This window comes from Mchenga conophoros, linkage group LG22 (genome assembly GCF_057382185.1).
Source record: "Mchenga conophoros isolate Kocher_MC1m ecotype Shallow Benthic linkage group LG22, M_conophoros_male_GT1.1, whole genome shotgun sequence".
Classification (NCBI taxonomy): domain Eukaryota; kingdom Metazoa; phylum Chordata; class Actinopteri; order Cichliformes; family Cichlidae; genus Mchenga; species Mchenga conophoros.
In genome coordinates this window covers 13,135,861-13,155,403 of record NC_140546.1, presented here as the reverse complement: position 1 = coordinate 13,155,403, position 19,543 = coordinate 13,135,861, and the positions used below count along the sequence as shown (strand labels likewise).

Sequence of the window (19,543 nt, the reverse complement as noted above, 5' to 3'; positions counted from 1 at the left end):
TTCGCCTGAAGGCTTAAAAGGAGAACATTCACAGAGGAAAGCAGGGGGAGAAAAAAAGAGTGGGAATGGAAAGACACTACTGAATCAGCACTACTTTGCTAAAGGGAACACACACACACACACACACACACACACACACACACACACACACACACACACACACACACACACACACACACACACACACAGGCCTAGAAGCATACACAGCCATGCACATATGCATATGCAGATACACAATTTAACACACATACAGCTCAGACTGCAGTGTAAACGTAGCACATACTTGTCTGGATTTCTGTCTGTCCCCTTGTGGGCTACAGTGCAAACACTTCACAAGAGGTGAGCAATCCTCGGCTGTCTAGGCCACATGATACACAGAAAGATAGCAGGTATATTCGGACTTTACTAGCTCATGCTTTCCTTAAGCTCCTGAAAACTCAGTGATCCCAGTAGTATACTTGTGTATTTATAGACTGTCAGCTATGTAGCTATGGGCAAATACTCTGTAGTCACCAGATACTCCACAAACTCCTGACTGGACTCACTAGCTAATACATGTGCTTTCTTTCACACAGACACACATGCAGGACCTCAAACTTTGGCCTATAAGCTCAATAAAGAGGCAATGATACAAAAAAGAAAAAACACTCTGCAGGCTGGAGTCTCATGTTTGAAAAGTGTTGGAAAAGCACTTTTCAAACAATTTTTTTGTTCTTTTTTTCCAAGTATATGAAAAGATCTGAGCTCACATCAAAACATTTAGATCATTTAACCAAGTTCAAATTAGCATTTCGAAAGTCAAAGGAGTATCATGTCGGGCTATTTCTGTAACTTTCCACAGAAGATGCTCTGAGATGCAGTTTGAACTAAAATGAACTTAGAGCTTCGTTGTAGGATGTTTTTAGTTCCTGCTCTAAGATAGCTAAATGGTGCTCGTTTGTTGAGTACCTAACACTAAATATTAACCAAAGTGTAATTTCCAAATTTGCATTGAAGCGACCAACACTGCCGCCCGCCAGCATTTATACCTCTACGGGCTGCGCTGACGTGTCATGTAGTTGCGTTTCTGGGAAAGGTGAACATCAGGTTAGGGCGTAGAGTTTCAACAGGGTTAGAGTTTAACAGTGGCATAAATCCAATATAAGAGTGAATGATCCGGGCATTAGAACATGTTGATTGGTTGAATACATAGCACACATGCCAAACTGCTAAAGTGTTAGCCAGTCTGTACATGACACTAATGTACATACTATGAAGTTCAGGCTTTGTTGAATCTATATGTCAACGGAATTACAACCCAAGCTAAGCTTGTACACCAAGCTTGATATCGCTTGCATTTCTTTTGGCAATGCAAGTGCAAGGAGGAAAAAAAGCCCTTAAAAGGTATGTAGTTCTCGGTGGAGCTTCCCAGTGGGCAGTTCCGAATGTGCATCCAGGTAGTGGGAAAAGGTAGAAGACCTCAAATTGATGTTGTGTTTTTCCAACAAACATAATTAGTGTGTGGGAAGTGAGTGGGAAAATGAGGAAAAAGGTCATACAGTTACATACTTTCCTTAAGCAGGCAAAGATGAATAAGCCTAAAGCCACCAACAGCCGGAAAGAACACATCCATGTATGCAGCCGCTCAACATGTGCAACATGAACTCAACCTCATGCGCGTGTAGTGCATCTGTCTCCTAAGCCCTTTCCCTTAAAAATCACATATTTGTAGACGTGCACAGCGAAGGTACAGGAAGTCTTAAACTGATGGCCACTCAACAGATTCCAGCAGAGCAGCGGGTATTCAAGTCAAGTGTATCTCACCTCGGGCTGATACCTGATACTGCTGTTCAAATCGTGTTCCCTGATTTTCACACTCAGTACTAACTGGCCCATTTACCAAACGTTTTCACTGCTGCCATCCACATTCCCATCTTATTACAGGATCCAAATGTTGCATAAGACGAAGGATCCATAGTTCCGCTCATTAGTCCCTCTTCAGATAAAGGCACGACTTGCAAGCGACCTAAAAAAAGACACTTTGAAAACAAAGCGCTGCCATGTCCCAACTTTCTGGGGAAATAAGCACTTCAATTCACTCCCACAAGGAAAACACACCTTGTCGAGCTGCTAAACTAAGCAGGATGCTCTGCTGTTCTTTCTGCCGCACACTTTCTTGCTTTTCCCCCCCACACCTCATTTTTCTGCTTTCCTATTTTCACCTCAGTGGCTCACATTCAGAGTCACTGGCTTTCCCCACTCGAGTTACCCATCCTTTACTGACTTTTTTTTTTTTTTTTTTTTTAGGTCTGCTTGTATGGAAAGGATGCAGTTGGATAGGCACCACCAGTCATGACGCAGCAGGGCAAAAATGAAGCCACTGAACAAGAAAAAGCATCCTACAGCTTGGCAATACAGCCACAGAAAGAGCTGCAGATAAAGCAGCAGAGCACTGACTTACAGGAATTTGCACTTGATCTGCAGACCAACTTCACATCAACCTGTGGAAAAATTTCACCAAGCCACTTATTATTTGAAGTGCCAAAACTTCATGAGAAGTAATCCATTTTCCTAACTTTTCGCACGCATTCAGACATGAATATTGCCCATGTGGGCTTGTTAGGCTGTGGAAGTGTGAGACAGAGGAAATGACTACGTAAGAGAGGAAGGAGAAGAAAGAAATTGCAGAGAATACGAGTGGGTGTCAATTTGAAATATCCAGCATTACCACCAGCAGCTGCACTTTGTCCTACATCGCCTCTCAAAGACAAGCATGCACTCCTTTGCTTGATCTGAAAAGGAGGCCCTATCAAACTCATGAATAAACACCACGCAACAGCACCGGCAAACAAGCTGCCAGGGAAACTGGGAGAAACAGCGATAAACCACCATAATTCCTTCCTTCCTCTCGGTCAATCACACACCCACGCTCTGGGCATACTGGGACTCTCCTTGGTGAGACCAGATGCCTTCTTTCCTTGTAACCATATCCTCTCATCCTCCACAGCCACCTCCTCCCTGTTAGATTTGGCTAAGCCACTGAACCGTGAAGTGTTGTGAAATCTGCCAAACCAGAGCCTGGTTGTCGATGGCTGGAGCTGTGCGAGCGGCCGCTGTTGCCAGTTGTCGCCCAGGATTTAAAACCAAAAGGAAAGAGATGCAGACAGGAGGAGAGGCCACCGCGGCGGGAGAGGGAGGCTTGATGGAGAGCTGTGAAAACGAGGGAGTGAAAGGGGAGGCATTGGTGTCAACGAGGCCCGGGGGTTCCCTCTGGAAAGAGAGCAAACTTCGGCACAATGGAACCCCTCTAGGGGCAGCCCCAACTTTTACACCCTAAGAGTGGAAGTCATAAAGCAAGATGAACCAAACAGGGATAAGAGCCCTTCCATCAGTCTGCCAGGCAGCCCGAGCTGCTCCAACAAAACCTTCTTTCTCTCCTTGAAGCCTTGGCCCCTTAAACACTGAGCCATGCACACATTCTTCAGTGACATAATGCTTTTTTAAGCTATTGCCCTCTTAAACTCCCCCCACTCCAACATCACCACCTCCTCCCCATTCTCCTTCTCTTTGCTCTTACTCAGATTTCCTCCCTTTGCCATTACTATTTGAATATGAATACCAGGAGAAGGGTTAAGTGTTTGTTTTTACTCTTGCGACAGAGAAGTGAAGGAAGGACGCCAACATATAAGTTGACGTCAAACAGTCCGCCGTCCCATTGATGTGCCGTCAGTAGGTGTTTGCCGAACAGTCTCTCGGGGCCGTAAAAGCTGCCATTCTGCAAGGCCATAAAAACTAGCTAACACCCCACCTCCTCCACTCTCCCCTGCGGAGTTGTTGCAGTGTCTCAAGGGAGGCACAGAGCTCCCAGGAGGGGAAACCTGTAACAAATATTGATGGACTTACGGTGTAATCAGTGTGGGGGGGGGGGGGGGGGGGGTTCCCCCTGGAAGGAAATGTTTATATTTCTACTAGAGGTCTGTGTGAGTGCATCTAAAGGTCATGGTTTCTGCCCACTGATGATCACTGATAATAGAACAGTGGTTGGGTGATCCACAGATTGGGAACCAGGCAGTCATTCAGCCCAAAAGGCAAATCCCCAGGATCACTGGGCTGCCGGAAATCCAGCCACCTCCACACAAACATACCCTATACAGTTTTATAGCAAAACGATAACAGCTCTACAATTACAGCCTAACTTACTCAAAGTGAAACCTGCGTCTACTTAACTAGTCCAGACTAGAGCAAGAAAAGGAGAGAAGAATGAGGGAATAACTGTCTCTCTGTTCAGTTGTGACTTTAAAGGAGATCTTTTTTTGATGACCACAGTTGATACGAAAGCAATGCCGCTGAATCCTAACAATAAACTTGGGAGTGCCACAGCCTAAACACTCATAAAACGCTCCGTAAAGCAACCCTAAATAAATGTAACCCCCATGCACTGCTGCAAGAAACTGGCAGTTAGCGATAAAGTGCAGCAAATATGTGTCAGACGTACTCAACGAATGATAGATATTTATGGGTTAGAGAAATTTAAATCCAAGGACACGTGGCGAGAAAGACTACAGCGACTAACGGTGGGAATGTTGGAATGATGGAGACGGGAGTGTGCGCTCACAGCGGAGTTGTCCTGTCTCGGCATGCCCCCACGCTACGCAGAGAAAACCGAGATGTGAGAATTTCTCAAAAACTTAGTCGACCAAAAAAAAAAAAAAAAAAAAGGGGGGGAGAAAAGAAAAGACAGATGTCAGAACTCAGTCTCCGTTGTGCGAGCCGAACGTGCAGACAGCAGCCGTATCTTCCTTTCATTCCTTCACTGCGGAGATTTTAATGAGAAGCCAATCACGCGTCTGTCCTGATCATCGCTTTTTGCCTCAGCCAGTCACATACCTGTCTACTTTAATTGAGTTCACAGGGATCCAATCAGCTTCGTTCTCTTGCTCCTCTTCCCTTTCTGTTCTGGGCTTGTCAGAAAGACGCGCAGCTACTCACTTACCTGTCTGCCTGCAAACTTTTTACATCACTGCATCGGCACTAGTTAAGCCTGAGCACGCTTCAGTTGTGACAGGAAGGAGAAAGAAAAAAAAAGAGAGACAGGGAGAGAATAGAGAGTTAACTTTTACCGCTGTGCCTGTGTCTCTTATTAATTCATTCCTCTTAAACACTTCCTGACAGTCCTGGGAAGGGAAGGCGTTTTGATGCCTTGTTATTTCTCACTCTTTCAATTACAGTTACCACGAGCACAACAAGCCCTTGGACCTCTTTCTTTCCTCCAGAGTGGAAGTGAGCAGTTTTTAATAGAGAAAATGACACCAGGGGCTGGCCCACTGCTGTGCTAATTCTCCCATCGATTTTCATTTTGGGGGGGAACCCTCCCAGCTGATCAATCTCTCTCCACCACCTAGCCAGCTGCTGGCCTGGGAGGGGGTGCGGGGTGTTGCACTTGGACTGCGCCGTCTGATCCGATGTGTGCGTGTGTGTGTGTGTGTGTGTGTGTGTGTGTGTGTGTGTGTGTGTGTGTGTGTGTGTGTGTGTGTATGTGCCGAGTTCATGTCCATCCAACCCCCCTCGATTCTTCCCCTCACTTGCTTCCCACCCCTCCACCCCTGCCACCTAATCTGAGGCCAGGGGCGGCTTGGCTGCCCTGATAATCCCTCAATGAATGTGGGTCAGCGAGTGGGGCTTTGCCTTCGTCACTCAGCAAGGGGACAGACAGCAGGGTCGTGACCCCAGCCATCCTGTGCGCACTCGCAAATACACACACATTCAGACAAAGGGCCCAAAGGGGTGCGCACGCACACACTGGCGTGAATAGATGAGCTGCCACACACCAGCAAAACTGCACCGATGAGAACGAGTAGAATGTGAAAGACACACAAATGGAGATGAGCAGAAATCAAATGATTAGGGAATTAATTGAGTTAAAAGAGGAAGTAAACTGGTAACGCTTTTTACAACAGGTGACCTTCTATTTTAGTAAAGACTTTTTAAAAAAGAAAATCAGGATGATGAGTAACTCAACCCTTTCATCTCAGTTATCTTCTAGCTTTATTAGCCTTAATTTGGGGGGTTTTTGACTATTGATTAGACAAAACTACATTTGAAGCTGTTGCTTTGGGCACTGGATACTTGAGATCAATAACTGGTTGATTAAAGGATGATCATTAGTAGCAAGTCTAGCTAGCATATTCAAAAACCTGGTCAACTGATTACAAAGGCTTGTAATGTCTGACAGCAGAGGTTCAGTTCCTAACAGTTTTCACAAGTGCTCCATCACAAAACTGTGTGGATGTGCTAGCTTCCTCTGGTTTATACTGCTGGAAAATGAATATCTTTACATTTCTGACTGTTTGCTGCAAAGAAAACATGAGATGGAAAGTTGGAAAGAGCTTTTTTCTTTTAGCGACTTGCCCTGCGTGTCCCAAAGAGGGGCTGGATCCACTCAAACACACAGGAAGATGGTTGGAATGAGAGGAGAGAAAGACAGATAGTGAAAGTAGAGGGGATTTAAGATGGATAAGATAACGCAACACAACAAACAGAGGGTTTTATGTAGTTATAGGCTTAAATATGTCTCTTACACACATACACACACAAAAAAATATCAAAGAGTCCCAATTAAGCTGCACCACATTCAGACTAATTATTCTCCACATCATTAACATTCCCCATCACGAGCTGAGTACTTTATCTAAGAGAGAGCAGGCAATCATGAAATATTCATGATTTATTAATCTGACTACAGAAAAACAAACAATGGCAACCCGGGGAGTGTGACACCCTCTCCTGCCAAACACCGAGGTAAGCAACACGACTGTGTCTGCTACTCGCTCCGCTCTCCAACAGGAGGCCGCTATCAGGCGACGCCGCCGAGCTGACATTCAGGTGAATGTCGTTATTCCCACTCACAATTTTTGTTCTCTCGTTTTTGTTTTTTTGTTTTTTTTAAAAACCTGTGTTTAACCGAGATAAGGTGGAAAGGAAATGTTGCTGGTTTTCTTCACTTGGCCCAGATCAGCTACTGTCTCTCACTCTGTGGCGCTCTGTCAACAATGTGTCAGACGCCACGTTGCTTTGAATTTTAAAAAAAAAAAAAGACGAAGAAGGGGAAAAATATCCTATGAAAATGAAACTGTGGCAGGGAGACAAATCACATCATTGCTTCAGTTCAGTGTTGCTCGAAGACAGAAGCAGAAGAGGGGGGAGAAAGAGAAAAATGAAGATAACCAGAGTAAAAGGAGAGAAGGTAAGAATGGAAAGTAAAACAGAGACAACAAGGGTGGGGAGGGGGATGCAAGAGGGCCAGAGGCCGGCCTCTCTCCCCATTTCTCCCTCTCAGCCTCTCATGCTTCCAAGATAATTTTCTCAAGTGGGAAAAATTTCTGCTGATGACACAGTTGTGGAAATGAAAATGCCACAGTGCCTGGCTGATGTTACCGTCATTGACTCCTAATGGGAAAAATCCCACTACACGCGCAATTTTCTGGACTCTCCGTTTCTTTCATTCCGACATTGCTGCCATTATTATCACTCGATATCACACCCACTTGCTCATCTTCTTCCCCTTGCGCCGTTTCGAGCACGGGCATTTGCAAACACGGACGCGTTTCCCGTAGCTCCTCTTGACATTCTCGTTCTGTAAATCTTTCCCTCTACCTCTCCTCGTCGCTGCCCTCCCTCTCTCGTCGGGGTTTTCAAGTCCCCCGGGTGACCTTGAGCGGCAGCTGCCAGTGAAGTAGCTAAAGTACAAAGTCAATACGAGTCAACAAAGCTGGTTAAGTATTAAATGGGGGGATGATGACGCTGCAGTTAGCCGGAGAAAGGCTTCAACGAAGGGGAAAAAATAAATAAAAAAAGAAAAAAGGACATGCTCAGTCAGACTTTAATGGAACACTCAATGATAATAATGATGTACTTTCAGCAATTCACTCCACTGACATTAGATGAGACTATACGTTTGGTTTCTGCAGGATAATCTGCTTGATAGTGAAACAGAGAGCAATTACAGTACTTACACGGTTGATTCACTGCTTGCCTACACACACACACACACACAAACTATGCATGCTACTGCACAGAGACAAATGCAAAAGTATGAGGTGTGTTAAAATGATTCTTCAGCCCTTGTTTTGTCACATAACACAACGGAAAAAGCTCACACCTGAAAAACCGTGGGGCATGACACATGCTTACCATTTAACAGAATCGGGAACTTTATTTTGAACTCCTCAAGTCACGAAGAACAAAAAAAATTATAATAATAATCCCCAGTTTGACGTATTCCTCTACAAAGCAAAGCACTGCTGCAGAATTCCTCCCAACATCAACTTTTTTCAACTGCGGAGCCGTAATAGCCTTTCACTGTCCTCTCCCTGGATTATTGTCAGCAGCCCTGAAACTCAGTGGATAATGTAGCAGTGAATGGCTCCTTTCATCAGCGCCTGGCCATGGAAGTGGACCAGAGTGACTCCAATTGAAAGCTATTGCGGCTAAGAAAATCAATTGAATAAATGTGTGGAGCGTGGTGCGTTTGTGTCTGCGTGTGATGAGTGTGGGTGGGTGGGAATCAGTTTTGGTACTTATATACCGGCTTCCACTCTGCCCTCCTGCTGCATACCTTTGTAGAGCAGCATTCCTCTAGAAGGCTGCAAGGTCAAAGGTCGGAAAAAAAGAAGAACATGAATTTGGATGCAACACCAACCGTGGCACCGTGTATGTATGCATGTAGGTATGTGGAACGGTGACCGATTTCCTTCAGGTGTAGGATCAACCACTGTCCGCACAAAATACCGTGTGCATTTAAGAGCCATTTAAAACTAAGAATCGCATTCTTCAGTGCGATTAATGGATTTCAAATGTTGCTAAAACACGTCAGATTAGTTTGCAAAGTGAAGCTATGACTGGTCATGTGCCAGTTTATTCTGACGCATCACATGTTCGATCATTCACTTTCATTTTTTAAATACTGCCGAACTGCACTTGTCCGACTTTATAGGACTTGGTTGTTTACAACTTCCTGTCACACGGAAAAGAGAAGCGAGTGATTGGCTAACTTAGAACCAACACTATCCTGGCTTTGATTGCACTGATTGCCTCCACCTATTTAAAGTCTGTGTTCCATCATATGATTTATTCTTTGGGATCAAACTTTGAATTACACTGTACATTAAAAGCATCCAGGTACTGCTCACAGGTACATCCAGGTACATGCGCTGTGCAGACACTCTGCTTTGGCAGCGGTCTTGCTTCAGCTGCTAACAGCTGCTGTGACACGTGTGTGCATTCCTGAGTTCCTGCACTGCAGCGTCCCCGCATGGCATCGCCTGTCCGCCCTCAGCCTCTGGAAATGAAGCACTGGCAAACACCAGAGGGTCAGCTGCATATAGATCCATTTACCTTGGAGAGCTACGTCAGGGTTTTTGGCACCCAAGGGGCTTTAAATTTGATTAAGAGGGAGGCATCAGTTTGATTAAATTTAAACAGGTTGCAAAATCACAACAAGAGCAAAATTTATGCGTTGCCTCGTTTGTGCCAAATACCAGAGAAAACTAGAAACCTGAGAACTTCGATAACCTGGGGAAAAAACAAAAACAAAGAAGACTAAAGCCACAGAGAGATGTACGGATTGACAGCCCAAATCTAGCTGCACTGTAAATGTGCTGTGTAAAAATGTGATTGGATTTATTGAGTTTTAGTGGGAACAAAAATCAAATACAGCATTGCAGCTGGAAATGAAATGACTGAGATGTAGCAGTATTGATCAAAATTAACTCGACTGTGAAACGCGCTATGGCAGAAAGAATGGGCAGTGAAGACTCAGGTTTCCCTGAACCACTGCCATCAAGCCGGATCAATCATCCGATTACGGTGCTGAGATCTTCCAGAGGCAAAGCCGCCTTTGCAAGAATGAGGCCTGATCCTTTAGCAAACAGAGCCACGAGAGGAGCAGAGGTAGGCTGTCCAGAGCCGACTGGAATGTCAGATAATGGATGGCATATCTCTCCAGGTGACACCGAGCCCAAGGCATCCAGGGAGATGGAGAAGAGGGGAATGTTGGAAGGAGAAGGAAAAGGGGATGATGAATGGATGGACAAGTGCATGCTTGTGAAGTTTTGTTAGAGCTTTTTTTTTGCATTACCAAAACGTCTGGTAAGAGGTTCCTGAGTGCATACACACTGGTTCCTGAGTTCACTACAAGTTCAAGGAAAGTCACTTTGTCTCTCAACCAAGCAAGTGCCATCTTTCCCAGCAGCTCCTTTTTCTCCATCTTTCTGATTAACAGAAAGCGAATACGTCTGTGTTAACTTCCCATATGCTGCCCATCTGTTCTTTCCCTTAACCCTGACACCAGGTACACACACACACACACACACACACACACACGCTGTGTGTTACCACACGCCTGGAGTTTACTCTGGATTCTTTGCAAACGCTAGGATCCACAGGTTGATAAATGCAAATCAAGCAGATGCTACTCACACACAAGTGAACCTGAGCAGTCGAGTTCACCGCTTAATCCAAATATGTGAACCTGAGAAAACATTGCCCCCTATATTAAAACATACCAAACACTCGAGTACAGCTGCTGATCCCAAGGGGGAATCATTAATTACCACTTCGACAAAACCTGATACCTCCAGAATTAGAGGTAATCAACTGTCCCCGGGGGCTAAATGGAAACCACGCCACTAACTCCCAGAAATGAAAGTGTAATTAACCCATTTTGACTGATTTATTCACACTCGCGTTCAACCAAACATGTTAGGCACAGCAGCCAACGTAAACTACACTGCATGCACCTTCAACTGTAGGAAGCTGTATTTTTGTCATGGCTGGGTCATTTTTACCTCTAATTTCAGAGCCCAAAACTCCCATGGTCCAACTTTCACTTAATTTGCACTAAGTACAGGGTGCAAATCAAACATGCCCATGCATGTCCTTTTAAAAGGCTTCAGTAGGGAGGTGGTGGTGGTGGTGGGATTCCTTCATAGGAAGGGAAGAAGTGAGGGGAGGGAGGAGAGGAGGGAGGGGTGTCCAGAGAGCCAACAGCCTGGCTGGAGATCTTTTACCTCAGGTAGGAGAGGGAGAAAGGAGCTGGGGTGGAGGGGTAAAGCAGTCAGATATAAACTATGACCTGGAGTTTTAGAGGGGTGGGTGGGTTCAAAGAGGTTCGGGTTTTAAAAAGGTAATGAATTCAATGGAAAGCAAACTTGTGAATGTTGCTGATCAGTGTCTATTTTCAGTTCTGAAGGACACTTAATGAGTTCATTTGAAGTATACACACACACACACACACACACACACACACACACACACACACACACTCACTCACTCACTCTGTGCCACAGCGTGAGAACTGTGGATGATGCGCTCCTGCTGCGCAGTTTGGAGTGATGACAGCGCAAATAAATAAATAAATAATAACATTTAAAAAAAAATGTAAGCACTGATTAAAAATAATAACCAACAGATAACCACTTTCCCCTCTACTTGCTCCAACTTACTTGTCATACTCTGCGTTGTCCTTGTCGCACCGTGCGTCTTTGTGCTTCTGCCAGTCTTTGCCGTGCTTGCAGGTGGTGAGCAGCACCACGTCCTCGGCGTTGTGAACGTGATATAAGGCATTCCTTGTGTCCGAGCCGATGCCAGTCAGGTAGCGCTTCCCCTTGAACACCAGCATGTATTTTCTGAAAGGCGGGATGGAGTTGTACTTGAGGTACCCCCTCTCTCCACCCGTACGCGGGTGCTCCTTGGAAAAGAGGGGGATGGACACGTCAAAGTTGGGCCTGAAGTTCTCGGTGCTGATGCTGGCTTTGGCCAGCATGGCTTGACCGATGTCGAAGCCCAAATCTTCCGTATAGTCCGGCCACGTCCCCGAGTACAAGTTAAATATAAGGTGGTTCCTGCCGTCGTTCCACAGGGGCAGGTTCTGGACCTTGGTCTTCAGGTTGTGGACGTATTGAGGGGACAGCTGGTCCCGGTCCAGAGTGTCCAAACTTAGAACGAACAAACATGCCTGTCCAGGGTCCGAGGTGTAAAACCTGGACCCCTCGATGGTCGATAAAATATTCTGGTAACTCTCTGAGATCTTCTCCCCCTTCTGCTGGGGGTAAACATAAACTTTGAATCCGTTCTTTCGACACAGAGAAAAGTCAAAGCAGGAATCCATGCGACACCTTTTGCCTTTGTAAACACTTGTGTTGATGTCCCTCTTCTGCCTCGGAGATATGTGCAGGTTGTAGTCCTCGGTGTCGGTCTGATCCCAGGGCAGGAAAAGATGTAAAGGGTCCGAGAAGTGAGGCCAGGGCTGCTCGGGCCGGTGCCCGTTTCTGCTGCGGTCATGCCGACTCCTGCTCGCCGCTGGAAGTTGAACCCCTCCGAGGTAGAAGAGAAGCACTAGACACGCACCGGCGGAGAGCAGGATCAGGTAACGTTTTTTGGCCTGCATGTGTCCTGAAAACAAGGGCGAGTTGTTCAGGAATAAGAAATGTAAAGTGGCCCGAAGTTAGGCTCTCACTAACCCTGACTACACCGCTCCATCCTCCGGCAGCCTCCAAGGATCCCCAACCCCCCTTCTGCGTATTCGGTTCCCAAATCCAGCAATTGATCCAGTGCATGTGGGCGATTTTAGAAGTCTTGTCCCTTTCTCCCTCTTCTGTAGAGTTTCACCATATCGCACAACGCCTAGCAGCCGGGCTCTGGTGCACCTACAAAGATCAGCGCTCACCGGACCCTCTCGGACACAATCATATGCAGCCACTCTTCTCTCCTGCACTTCTTCTCACCCTCATTCAGCCTGGCTGCACGGAGGGTGGGGGGCTATTGAAATGGAAAACTGTCAGACAGCCGCCTGGGAACTCCGTCCTCCCGGATAAACAGCGGCTGGGGTCCCCGAGGCTCTCCCAGACGTAAAGGTACAGCCCGGATTGGATGTTAAACTCGGCAACACGCTGACCGGGCAGTGTAAAAACACATCGGTACGGCCACCACGCGTGTATCCAAATACCTCTGGGTGAATTCGTCCGATTCTCCCACACACCCCCTCCTTTTCCCCTTTTTATTGCTCCATGGTCCCGTGTGAGGAGAAGCGGAGAAAAAAAAAACCGGGGACTCGTCGTAGCGCAGGAGGAAGCTCAGCGGCACAACTGTAACCTGACGAATCCCTGCATTTCTCTTATTTATTACAACCTCCCCACATACGCGCTCTTATTCAATAAAAAGCTCGTCGGCGAAGAGCCGCACGGCAGGCGAAGTTATCCGGAAGACACGCGGGTAACAAACGGTGACCTCAGACTGACTAAATAGCTGAGAAAATGTTCAAAAAGACGGGATTCCTTGATCCTAGTGTCCAATTACCGAGTGCTCAGTTGTTCCGATTGTTGGTCGCTAACATTCCAATCCCGACACGACGGCAGCCGACGCGACGCCCCATCGGCTCAAAGACGCCGCCGATTGGTCAGACTGTGGGAACGGAAGAGGCGGGACTAGCGGAATGCACCCATTCATAACCGGAGTCTTCCGCATGTGCAAATTATCTAATTGTAAGCCTATATGGAAACTGGAGCTTTGCCAGAGAGCAAAACACTCTCAGTTTAACAGAAGCTGATAGCGTTCGGGAGGAGCGGCCCGTCAAAATCTCGCGGAGATGCTCGTGCTGTTTGCGGCTGGATCTAACGTTTTCTGTTTTACCCGCGCGTGTTATATTCAGTTGTCTTTTCTGCATTTCTCCCACAGTATTCTCCGTGGCCTGTTTATCCTTTAACCTGAATGTGCCCAACTTTGATGCTGTAGACAGGGAAAGACTGAAGGGAAAACGACAGACAGTAACTGAACAAAGCAACAGTAATCAAATATTATTGAAATCAGTTCCTGCTAAATTACATACAGTTTCACTTCTTCTTTCTTCTGACATTATTCCCGTTTTAGAGACGGATGTTTTTGTGACTGTCTGTGTGTCATTTGTCAACTGTGATTATTAATAGCTGACAAAAGAAGTTAATGAGAAGTCCGCCAGGTTTTTGCTTGATCAGTGTGCGATACTGCACATTTTTTATTAATCCGATGCCAAGTAAATATAGTGTCAGTATTGCCGATACTAATACCGATACTTTTTGGGGGTCAAATTATGTTGTTAAAATATAAATAAAATAGACGTGACAGTAAGCATAAAAAGATTCAGACATTTTTTGTAGTGTTTGATGCATAGTTTTTACATTTCCAGTAGTAGTAGTAATAATAATAATTATTATTATTAATTTAGCAAAGTTTAGTGGGCTACATACTGAGCTTACTGATCCTATTGCACTAATATCGGTCCAGTATCGATTGCTTCAATGTTATCGATATTTACGTCAATGCATCCACCTCTGAGAAATGCTTCTTCAGAAGAGGCCACATTTAGTCAGTCACAGATAGACGTGACTCTGTGCACAGCTGCTCCATCCTGTTTGATAGTAGTTTGGCTGCACATGCTGGACAGGATTCCAAAGTGTAGGGTTATTATTAGGGGCTAAGACCCCAAGAACATGAATGCAACTCTGCAGGCAAATATTCGCCTGGTTCTCATCAACCTCCAACACTGACCTTTGCCAGTGCTGTTAACAGGCTGCTGGCTTTGAGCACGGCTTGTTATTCAGTATTTGTATTTCTCACAGACTTAATAATATTACCTGCAAAGTCCACAAATATAGCTGTGTTTGAATAAATTAATATCATAATTGCTCAGCAAATAGCCTCCTAATTATATGGAGATTTATGGCTGTAAACAAAAAATCTGCTGCAGTCACATTGTGTTGTGTCTCAACAGCCAGACCACCAGGACAGCCGGTCCAAGGCATTTATTTTCTTAAACATTAGCTCTATTAACTTGATGCATGGTCTATTGTTAGACGGGTTTTCATGGAAATCCCAAATCACCTACCCGCAGTCCTGACTGTGCAAAGAGAAGGAAAATCCACTCAAGTAAGATAAGCCCTTTGTAATTTGCCTGTAACAAGTTGTAACACCGATATCACCCAGGACTCAACATCTGCTCAAATGAGTGATCTCATTGTTCATTTGTACCAGGGCGCTAAATGAGAAGAAGTTGTCGGAAGTCAACCCCGGGCCAAAGTTTTCTCGCATCCGCTTACAAACCAAAGTGACACAGCAGAGGCGACCCGCTTGACAGGGAAATTAATAGCAGAGGAGTGGTTCTCGCTGAGTGTCACCATGCCTCATAAGCCCGCATAATCCTCCCTACTGCCGTATGGTGGCACAACATTTGGGCTGGGTGAAGAGGCCATCCTCATTTTTTATCGGCCAATTAGCTCAGAAGAGGGGGAGTAATTAGCAGGGCTGGCTGGGAGACAGGCCAGGATCCTGAGGTTGGCCAGTGCTCATCGTCAGAATATGTTGGTGATGAAGAGGCCTGGGTGCTGTTCCAGAGGGCTGCTCTTGTCTTCAAAGTTGTCCCGCTTAATCTGATGTCCAGCAGTCCAAAAATGCTTCACATTTTTCTTTATGCAAAATGTGGTTGTTCTGCACCCCCGGTTTAACTCCAATAGTGTCTTCTTGCAGCAGTTCCTGCACCCTTAGAGCGTCTTACAGTTGCCATACTTGCAATGCCGCTCTTGCCTTTGTTTATGCCTGGGGGGACTTTTCTCTCTTAATTGCTTGGAACTCTAATGAGACTAAATGACACTGGTTGCTAAATGACACTGGAAACTAGGATTGTGTTAACCAGAGAATTTAGTGTAATTTGAGACGTGCTCTCTCAAAAGAAAGCTTGTATCTTTTGAATGCAGTGTGTGCACATCATTTCACATTTCCGTAAATCAGGTGAGACAGAGAGACGCAGTTGCTTGAGCAGAGGCAGCTGTGTTAACCGCTCACCATCAAAGGCACCACATACCCTCCCCAGTTCATCCCATGTATTCCAACTGTTTTGGAACATTTTGTGGCTGTGTGGTCTCGGCATGATTGTGATGAGGGCTGGGAGTCGTTCCAGTGAGCTTTGCCTTGCTCCGCTCGCTCATCCTTCCTTGTGTATGCTTCTAATATTCCCACCACAGAAAAAATTCCCTGCTACAGTGACGCTTTTGTCTCGCTTTCCTTCACAGGACTGTATTAGGGTGGAGATTTGTGAAGGTGAGAAAGCCTTTGGTCGCCTGTGAAGCCCTATAAGGTGGATTGTGCAACACTGTCACGTAAAACATTCCTTTTTAATCAGCCAAAAAGAGAAAAAAAAGGATCTGAAATAAAGAAAAACGTGCTGATTTTCTTCCCACCCCCTTAAACGCAGCCCTGATGACAGTGTGATCATGTGCAGGGAATTTAAGAAGTAGAAGTGACTAGTTTTTACTACCAGGAAAAGAGAGAGGCATTCAAAGGCTATTAGGACTATTTGGAATAAAGATTATTAAAGTAATGCTACATAAGTTCACCATCACTAGAAAATGCTTCCCAGTGTGTAAATGGCCAAACATTTGAGAAGAATATATGGGACTGTAAACCATGTCTATAGAAAAATATTACACATTTTTAACATGGAATGTAACAAATTACCTGTTAACAGCAAGCAAATACTTCCAGTCTCATATGCAGCATTACTGCACAGCTAATATGATTCTCAATTTGTAGATTTAATAAATGGATGAATTTTTGCTTGTGCAATCTCTACATTTAATATCTTGACCTGGGTACTCATTTGGCATTTGAATAAAATGATAAGATGCTACACAGTGTTGTCTAATGAAAAAAAAGAAGCAATAATTTCTCTTATTTTAAGCCGTGACTGAGCAAACACGCTAAGAAGGTAGTTAAACAAAGACCTGGATTACCGGTGGACTGACTCTCCTTGCGCAGATAAACTGTGTATAAAACACTTCCCCTCAGTGATGGCAAGTAGCCACGATAAAGACTTGCAAATTCAGGCTGCGGTAAGCAAATACCCATGGCTGAAAGGTAATCTGTGAGTTCAGAGAGTTTCAGGCAAAAGGAAGACAAAACAGCCTTTGGGCTGCTGCTGATTGGTCGCTGATAAACTCCCCTCAGGATGATGTAACAAGCTCGGCTTGACAAAGGGCATGTATGTGTGTGGTGTGTATGACGGTGCACGCAGGCTCTTATGCCCCAAAAAGACTGGATTTCAGGTGTGTTTGGGTCCATGCACCCGGCATGCGTATGCACTGGAGACTATATTTTGCTGGCTGTCTGTGTGTGCATGTATACGATGAGTCACAAATCTTATTGAGTTTGCTTTTAAAGCCTGTGAAGTCCCACCTAATACCTGGGAATAGAGTTCCACTGATGTACTGTGTAATCTTGGCTACATGGTCTCACTGGGAGTGTGCTCTTCCAGCCCAACACTGCCGCTTTTATTTAGAAGATTCAGAAAATAACACAAAAGCTTTCAGAGAGCTCTTATTGAAGCATTTGTCTTGTCACCTGCTTTACAATTCCCAAGTGCTATATTGTTGCAAAGTTTGGGTGGGTAAAAGTTGAGAGTCACGGAGATGCAAACATATTATAATGAAATGCTGGTCAAAACAGTGTCTGCGTTGCTCAACCTGAGGCAATAAATTAATTCCACATATTCTCATGGCTGACAAACAACAAACGGCACAATGACAAACAGGTCAGAAGTTTAGCTTAAAGAACTGATGAAGCTGTGGCAAGTGAGTGGGAGTCAATCTGGACTTTCTGTTCTGACTGCTAGCCTCACGGACTGCTCGAGGCTACTGAATGCTAAATGGTGTAGCCTTGGCTATCCTTTCAAAGTGCTGCTCATTCCGTGTGTCGGATGCCTAGTAATCTCCTTATTCTTTATTTATTTAAAGCGACCTTTCGACTCCCGAGCCGAGATTGCTTTGGGCAAACTGAGCTGGGTTTAAATGTTCGGGGGTGTGGGAGGGAGGCCATCGTTTGTTGCCAGGGCCCTGAGCGAACCGCGCTCAAACTCTACAGTTTTAACCCCAGAATTCTTCTGGGAAGCGCAGGCTGGCAGGCAGCGGCAAATGAAGCGTTTCAGGTTAGATGTGGTGATAGGTTTTTGTCCTCATTAAAAGAGAAATCCCTGCCACTGCTTCCTCATTTGTATTCCACGGCAATTCATTCGAGGTGGATTTTGATTTGAGGGATTTGGATGGTATAAGGCCACTGAAGCCAGGAGGAGAAGAATGAATCTTGTAGCTTCATCTTACGCAAAGCCCTGAAAGAACAACTTTACATATACTTTTCCCTCACTTACTTTCCAACTTTGCTATTAAATACAAACCCTCCGCCTTGGCTGAGCAGCAGGAAAGTATTCCTGCATATGGAAGGGTCTAACCCTCGTCCCGTGAAACACCTATTCTTAAGCACACTTACTGCTGAATGTGCCAATCACTTGAAACATTGGCCCCACTTCAGGGAGCTGAAACATAATGAGTGTCAGTATCATTAAATCTACCGTGCTGATATTAAATCAGTATCATTCAAAGGAGCTCATGCTGATATCATTGCTTCAGAAAGTGCTGATGCTGCTCTGGGACCTGCAGGCTCCAGTACGAAAGGATTTTGCATCCATTCAGAGATTCTCTAATTCCCCCAGGCACTACACTGCACAGTAATCCACTTAATTTACAATTACCCATGCAAGCCACACTCATATGGAATGATAAATGGACTCAAGTAATCCTACGGATAGAGCTTGTGAGTGTGGAAATCAGACCGTACTGTACACGGTGTGTTCTGTCGTTCCATCATTTGTCTTCATATACACAGCAAGGTATATACACAAGGACCGCTCTCAGTTTAGTATGCACACCCACATACTGTATTTACAAATATATATGCTGGATGTACCCCATGTATCTCCCCTGTGCAGACTGCATGAATTCCTCCCTGCCTTTGAGGAGATGCGGGGCTAAAATATGGCTGCGCAGAGTGAATGCTAATGTTTTAACCTCCCTCCTTGTCAGAGATCAGAGGAGAGTTTGCTCTTCTTACCCCTTTGAACTTTAACCTGCTTTTTAACTCTGCCAACCTTTATCTTTGCTTCATCTGCAGACGGAAAAGGTTTTTGGTGGTTTTTGCGCAGGCGACAAAGCATCTACAACCAGGAGAGAGCGGCGTCGTGAGGTATAATGTTTACTACGTTCACCGTGATTTTGTTAATTGTTACTGACTGCAAAGGAGCAGATTCTAATGCAAATATGAGTTCAACAGGTATCTAATCATAAACCAGAATATAGGGCAAATTGAAAATGCGACTTGCTGATGATATTGGATGAAAAGTAAACAACTGTCACGCTTCAATTGTGCAAGCATTTGCACAATTCAGAGTCCATTAGATATTAATAAAGATATACTTGGTTTTTCAGGAATCAAAGACATGTACCTTGCCTAAAAATATTGAAAGACTTCCCCTTTATTCTTTTTTCCCCCTTTGATTAAGTGCTATACTGCTTGTATCCAACTTCTTAAACATTCAGTTTGTGTTCATGAAAAAGAAAGATGAGTTGCTGAATTACAAGAAACACTGCTTTGGATCAACTGGCAGTTGATCCAAAATGCTACAACAAGAGTAGGGGAGACCGGGGATAGT

The 19,543-nt window shown here is 45.0% G+C and overlaps 1 protein-coding gene across 1 annotated transcript in view; it reads right to left on the bottom strand.

Moving 5' to 3' along the window:
* Nucleotides 1-13,386, bottom strand: part of ext1b (exostosin glycosyltransferase 1b) — a 129,297-nt gene extending 115,911 nt beyond the window's left edge. The window contains exon 1 of the mRNA XM_085262930.1: nt 11,481-13,386. Within this exon, the coding sequence (XP_085119056.1) occupies nt 11,481-12,424 (944 nt within the window). The 5' untranslated portion in view covers nt 12,425-13,386. The remainder of the gene's footprint in view (nt 1-11,480) is intronic.
* Between the last annotated feature and the right edge of the window lie 6,157 nt (nt 13,387-19,543).